Source organism: Vigna radiata, chromosome 1 (genome assembly GCF_000741045.1).
Source record: "Vigna radiata var. radiata cultivar VC1973A chromosome 1, Vradiata_ver6, whole genome shotgun sequence".
Taxonomy (NCBI): domain Eukaryota; kingdom Viridiplantae; phylum Streptophyta; class Magnoliopsida; order Fabales; family Fabaceae; genus Vigna; species Vigna radiata.
Window position 1 is genome coordinate 34,350,369 of NC_028351.1, and position 7,854 is coordinate 34,358,222.

At 31.1% G+C, this 7,854-nt stretch overlaps 1 protein-coding gene across 1 annotated transcript; it reads left to right on the forward strand.

Annotated features, from left to right (window-relative positions):
* Positions 1-2,114: 2,114 nt before the first annotated feature.
* Positions 2,115-6,416, forward strand: LOC106768427 (receptor-like protein 12). Its single transcript, XM_014653588.2, has 2 exons — positions 2,115-3,014; positions 6,299-6,416. The coding sequence occupies exons 1-2, from the start codon at positions 2,207-2,209 to the stop codon at positions 6,304-6,306; spliced, it is 816 nt and encodes a 271-aa protein (XP_014509074.1). The 5' UTR covers positions 2,115-2,206; the 3' UTR covers positions 6,307-6,416.
* Positions 6,417-7,854: the final 1,438 nt, after the last annotated feature.

Genomic DNA, 7,854 nt, shown 5'->3' on the forward strand with positions numbered 1-7,854 from the left:
TATTTTTTTTATCGTGACTAGGTTAATTCTAAGTAAAAGTTCATTTTAAAATCTATAAATAAAGAGTTAGATGATTGTATTTATTATGAATTTAAGACTTTCTTATGATAATCGATCGAACACATAATTAACTTATGCGTCAGAATGTTTTTGACAAATATCCACCTGTTAGGTTTGGAGTTTAAAGATGAGGAACTGAGGAACCGTTAATAATTTTTTATAATAGTAAAAAAATTAATATTAATATAATTTTCAAATTAAATATTTGTAAATATAATGAACCTTTTCAAGAATAAATAGTGTTGATTTTTTGCATACTTTCTTAATGCAACAATTGTTTCGTATAAGCTTTTTATACTAGAATTGAATTATTTACTAACTTCTCCTTAAGATACTAGAGATAATTCTCATATCTCAATTAGAGATGTTTTTTTCTTTTTTCAATAATGAATAAAGATCAATTTTAACATATTATATTCTTCTTCCATATATCGACTTGACTCATTTTTTTTTTAGTTTTGCATGGATTGGATTTTGAAGTTAAACATGACATTAAAATTGATTAGAGTAATCCTCACTATATTAGATCCATATTAATATTGTAATAACTCACGAAAATATAATACTTCTATTCTACTAACTTACAAGTTAAGTATTAAGTAAATTTGGTCATATGAACAAAACAAATATACACAAACATATAAATATAGTGTAGTTACCGTCTTTTCACAACTAAAGTTTTTCAAAAATACATAAAGTTGCTAAAATCTTTCAAGATATACAAAACAAACTAATAAACTATATATGTACATCACTATAAAAGAAACTCCAATCACAACCCACAATCTAGCTGCTAGTATCATCATCAGCCAGACTTTGTCTGCTTACGATATAAAAGTGACCATAATGCTATACTTTTTTACTTCCGAACTAGAAGAACTTATGTAGATATCTCAAGATATTATGAAATATCTTTAAGATATTTAAAATTAATAATCTTATGATATAATAACTTATTATCATATTTTGTTATATCTATAAGATATTATAATAATAATTTATTATCATAAAACTCAAAATAGATTTCAACAATGATTTCATATAATTCCAATATACCAACTCAGACTATCAAATTATTAAAACTTTAGAAACAAGATATTTAGCTTTCTTTGCCGGTTAGAAGCTTAAACACCCCTATAAAACCTAAAATCGCTCTTTCAATTTAAGGAACTTTATTTGTTCCTACAAATCACAAAATCATGATTAAGATATATAATTAGAACCATTGATCAGTGAAGAACTTATAAAAGACTCAGATAACACATGCATGGAAAAACGTAAAAACTCAAAAAAAAGAGTAGAAACTAGCTTACTTTTTTGCAAAAACTAATCAAATAGATTGGAAGACCTCACTGATATAATGGACCCTACACAAATTAAATATTACCAACTTGGTTATATGTAATTTATAAATTATAAAACTAAAATTTTAAAATTATGCATTTTGGAAATTAAACAAAGAGAAATACACTTTTTTTATGCATAAAGAAATTCTCATGATAGAGAATTCGAATAGAGTTGAGTAAATAAGCTTTAAAATATAAAATTCTCCATCTATGAATTATGTTGACATACTAAGGGGTTCAAACCTATATTTTACTACAAAATTTAGGATAAATTAAATGTTTCACTTTTATGAATATACAAAGAAAATTGCATTGTTTGTAAAATGTAAAATATTAAATATATTAATATCTAGATATGTGTTTTTTTATATAAAATTCGTGCTTAAATGGTTCAAATATAGAAAACGATGAAAGAACAGGAAAACAGTAAATATGATAAAAAAAATCCGTTTACGTTTAATAACAGTTAAGCAAAAGTAAGTATAGAAATATTTAAAGTTGTAAAAAAGGAAAGAGAAATAATAATTGCTTAGCTCTGGAAAAGTTTTATGGTCTTGCTAAACAATTTTGTAATTTTTCATTATTTATAGTTTAATTTGATTTAGAATGGATGCAATTATTGAACTCTTGTGTGAAATATGAATTCGGAAAAAGAAGTCTAGCAGTAGTCGTTTTGAGTTTGGTGATTCATGAACAGTGAATGCATTGAATGTTATATATATGAATACCAATCTAGTTTGAGGACTCACACTCACTGCATTATCTATAAGTTTTTGTGTGTGATTATAACACCCGCAACCATGTCAATAAACAATCCAGTTGGTTTTCTAAGATTGATGATGTTTATGCTGTGTGTGGTGTCGCAGGTTGTTAATGGAGAACAGCAAATCAGATGCCTTCCAAAGGAGAGGGAAGCACTCCTCCAATTCAAGGCTGCAATTGTGGATGAATATGACATGCTATCATCTTGGACCACTCCTCATTGCTGCCAATGGGAGGGGATTCGCTGCAGCAACCTCACCTCCCATATTATAAGCCTCGACCTTCATGGAGATATATATGGAGATGGAGAATGTATGAGCGGAGAGATCCACAAGTCGTTGACGGAGTTGCCACAATTACAGTATTTGAACCTCAGTTCTAATTCTTTTCCAGACACTCACATCCCAGAGTTTCTTGCTTCTCTCAAAAACTTGAAATACCTTGATTTGTCTCGTTGTTCTTTTGGCGGAAGAATTCCAAGTCAATTAGGCTCTCTTTCTCATTTGAAATACTTAAATCTTGTGGATAATTCTCTGAACGGTTCAATCCCTTATCAGCTTGGAAATCTCTCCCAATTGCAGCATCTTGATCTTAGTAGAAATTGTTTTGAAGGAAATATACCTCCTGAACTTGGAAAGCTCTCCCAATTGCAGCATCTTGATCTCAGGTCGAATGGTTTTCAAGGAAATATACCTCCTCAACTTGGAATGCTCTCCCAGTTGCAGCATCTTGATCTCAGTGAAAATCTTTTAGAAGGAAATATACCATCTCAACTTGGAAATCTCTCCCAATTGCATCAGCTCTATCTTGAAGGATATTACCGTAATCTCAAAATCAGTGACGGAGGTCAGTGGCTCTCAAATCTCATTTATTTAACCCATCTTTCTTTGCAATCTGTGTCAAATCTTAATACTTCTCATACTTGGTTGCAAGTGATTGCGAAGCTACCTCAACTAAGGGAACTAAGTTTAGTTAATTGTAGCCTTTCCGATCATTTGATTCTGTCATCCAAACATTCTAAGTTCAATTTCTCTACTTCCCTCTCTGTCCTTGATCTTTCTTGGAACACCTTCACATCACCAATGGTATTCCAGTGGGTCTCAAACATCACTTCCAACCTTGTTGAACTTCACCTTAGTGGTAACCACTTGGAGGGTTCCACATCAAGTCATTTTGGCATCGTCATGAATTCGCTTAGGCATCTTCACCTCTCCTATAATTATTTGAAGGCCAGGGATTTGAAATATTTCACAAATATATGCACCTTACATTCTTTATACTTGTCTTTTAACAAGTTCACAGAAGGCCTTCCATCCATTCTTAGTAATTTGTCTGGTGGTTGTGTTAGGCACTCATTGCAAGAATTGGATCTGATGGCTAATTACATCACGGGCACTTTGTCTGACATTTCAATATTCTCCTCTTTGAAATCACTGTTTCTTGATATAAATTGGTTAAGTGGAACGATACCTGAAGGTGTGAAGTTACCATTTACTTTGGAGGATTTGTCAATTGGCGAAAATTTCTTTAAAGGTGGAATTCCAAAATCATTTGGGAATGCATGTTCTTTGTTCTCTTTGGACATGTCTTTTAATAGTTTCAGTGATGAGCTTCCGGTCATAATTTCTCACTTGTCTGGATGTGCTAGATATTCATTGCAAGAATTAAGACTAAACATGAATCAAATCAATGGCACACTACCTGACTTCTCAACATTCGCATCTTTAAAAATATTATATCTTCACAACAATAAGCTAAATGGAGAAATTCATAAGGACATTCAATTTCCACCTAAATTAGAGGAGCTCTACATCAATTCAAATTCTTTAAAAGGTGTGCTGACTGACTACCACTTTGCTACTATGTCTAAGTTACAAAACTTGGATTTATCTGATAACTCATTGGACTTGGTATTTACTCAAAACTGGATTCCACCTTTCCAATTGCTATCTATAAACTTGAGATCTTGCAAGCTAGGTCCAACATTTCCCACGTGGTTGCAGACACAAAATAAATTTGTCGATATTGACATTTCAAATGCTACAATATCAGGTATTATTCCTGAATGGTTTTGGGCTAAATTACCTCGACAAAAAGTGATGACAATGAATATTTCATACAACAATCTACAAGGTATAATTCCAAATGTTTTATCAACGTATGTTTCTACTTCAATGCACCTTGGATCAAATCAACTTGGAGGTTCTATTCCTTTATTTTTACGGAATTCTCAATTTCTTGATTTATCAAAAAATAAATTCTCAAGTCCTCTTTCTTTTTTGTGTGGAGATGATGCAATTTCAATTCAAATTTATTTAGACATTTCATATAATCACTTATCAGGAGATATCCCAGATTGTTGGAAACAATTGAACTCACTAGTTTATCTAGATTTGAGTCACAATAACCTTTCAGGAAAAATTCCAACTTCAATGGGATGGCTTCTTGATCTTCAAGTATTGTTGTTGAGAAGTAACAATTTAGTAGAAGGAATTCCTTTCTCCATAAGAAATTGCTCAGAACTAGTAATGCTTGATTTGTCAGAAAACAAATTATCAGGATCTATCCCTGATTGGATTGGGACAATAGAGGATTTGCAAATATTAAGTCTGGGAAAGAATCAATTCTTTGGGAGTTTACCATTGATGGTTTGTTGTCTAAGAAACCTTCATCTCTTGGATCTCTCACTAAACAACTTATCTGGAAATATTCCTAAATGCATAAACAACCTTACTTCAATGGCTCAAACCACATCTTCAATATATCTTTATTATAGGTTGAAAATTGGTATTTATAGATCTCCGAGGCAATACAATTTGAATGCATGGTTGACATGGAAAGGTTCAAAACAAATGTTTATGAATAAAGGTTTGTCACTTTTAAAAAACATTGATCTCTCAAGCAATCATTTCTCAGAAGAAATTCCTATAAAAATAGAGAAATTATCTGGTCTGATTTCATTGAACTTATCAAGAAACAAATTGATTGGAAAAATTCCTTCAAACATTGGAAATTTAACATCACTTGATTCTCTTGATTTGTCAAGAAACCGACTTGTTGGTTCAATTCCTCTAAGTCTTGCTCAAATTTATGGACTTGGTGTTTTAGATTTGTCTCATAATCATCTAAGTGGAGAAATTCCTAAAGGCACACAATTACAGAGTTTCAATAAATCTAGTTATGAAGATAATCTTGATCTTTGTGGACCACCACTTGAGAAGTGTATTGAGGGTGGGTCTGAACAAGAACCAAATGTTGATGTTGATGAAGATGAATATTCATTATTGAATAATGATTTTTTCATAAGTATGACATTTGGATTTGTTGTAAGTTTCTGGATAGTATTTGGCTCAATCTTATTCCGACGTTCTTGGCGACATGCCTATTTCAACTTCTTAAATAACTTAGAAGACATTGTTCATGTCAGAATAACACTCTTTGCTAGAGTACTTAAGCTCAACAAAGATTAAAAGGTAATAATAATATAAATTTTATATAATTTTACTATCTCTGTATATTGTATGCACATTAGCATATATTCCTTTTTTTATTACTTCTATAACATTTCATTGATTAAAATAAAATTAACAAATAATTATTATGTTAAATATTGAACCAATTTTTACAATTCAATGAGTTGTCAATTTATTATGCAAGAGCAATTAAATGTGTGTGTGCATATATATATATATATATATATATATATATATATATATATATATATATATATATATATATATATATATATATATTTATATTATACTGTCTGTTATATTCTTTAGCAATGCTATTTTATTTTACTTTCTGTTCTATATGGGTTAGAACATCCAAATTTCTTTATATTTATATATTTTTTTTTATAAAGAAAAAAAAAGCATGTTAACTAAATCATGAATTTTGAATACTCAGTGCATTTAGTGTTTATTTACTTTGATTCTTTATTTTTTGGTAACCTTTTGCAAATTTGGATGAAAAGTTGGCATGACTACAAAACTTCTGAGATTTTATCTATAATTCTTTTTAACTAACCTGATTATTATTCATATTATTACTTCAAATTTTAAACATGGCAACTATATTTTTGTATTGGAAGAACTAACATTCTTTGCATTTTATTTTTCAATTTTCAGGCACTTGAAACCCATCTTCTTCCACGACTCCACCTTTGAGCTTGTTATGTTTGGACAAGGCAATGGTTTCATTAAATTATAAAAGTCATTAAGCATTGTGCTTGTTGTGAAAAATAAATTGTCATACATATTATTAAAAATTCACTCTCTTTTTTTTTTCCTATAATCCAAACTTCCGTCTAAAATATTTTTCAGTTAATTACATTTCATATATTTTCCTCAGGAAAGTTTCATCATTTTAATTAGTGACTTGTTTTCAATTTTACAAATTCTACAAATTACTTTACAGAAAAATTATATATATAAATATAAAACAGAGTGATGATGACCACTTTAAACTTATTTAAAGAGTGAATATTTTCTATATACATATAGTTGATAAAAAACTAAATCGAAAAATAATCATTTCAAATTCAATAATCTTAAATTTTCAAAATAAAATAAGGAAATATAGAATAAGTTCAGAGTTTAAAACTGAAAGGAAAGTAGAGAAATATATTGTATATGTCAGTAGTGGAAAACGCTTATTAACGTCGGTTATTTTAGGGCTTTTAACGTCTATTAATAAACCGACGTCTAAACCGGTGACGTCAATGGAACGTCGGTCATCCCAACCACAGACGTCTATAGTGATGTCAGTTGGTGTCAGAGGCCGACGTCAATAAACGTCGGTTCTCATTTAAATGGACGTCTAAAAACATTATCTAGACGTCTACAAGGCACTAAAGACTTCGGAAATGACACTGACTGACGTCTAAGAGGTACTATAGACGTCGGTGTGCACATTAACCGACGTCTAATACAGTGGTTGTGTTTTAGTGCAGTTTTGTTCCTGTCTTTGGATAGCTTAGTACCACAGACTCCTTTTGCTAGTTTCCCCAAAAAAACAGCTTGCGTCTTTTGAATTTCTTATGGTCCCTTCAACCCAAAACCGAACCTGGGTGGTTGCTTAGTTCCATTTTTCATCCGCAAGAAGGAAAAATCACGGTGAAACGAAACCTAGACAACGACCCAGGGTCATTTTTGGGTTGAAACGATCAAAAGAAATTCAAAAGACGCCGCTATTTCTGGGAGGCAGCTAGCAAATGGAGAATGTGTTACTACGTTATCTCTAGAAAGGAACAAAACTGCACTAAAACACAACAAAAAGAAAGCAAATTTTAATCAGTTGAACTAAAAGATAATAATCAATGAAAGACTTAACAAACGGTAACCATAAAAAGAATACCACGCACCTGGGATCACAAGAGAGAAAAAGAGAATAGGAAGACGATAAAGATATCAGAAACAACAATAGAATGCCGCAACAAAAAGAAGACGTGCCGAAAGGGAGGAAAAGAAGAGTGTCGCGAGAGAAAAAGGAGAAGAGGAAGAGGAAGATATCAGAAACTGAATGCCGCGAAGAGTTTGCGGTTTATTTAAAATGAAACTGGGCGCCGGTTGCTCCAGACACCAACGTCTATAGTAACCTAGACGTCGGTGCTTTGACTAATATGACGTCCAAGTTAACATTTAAAATGACTTTTTGAATACCCACTAGACATTGGTTTCTAGGG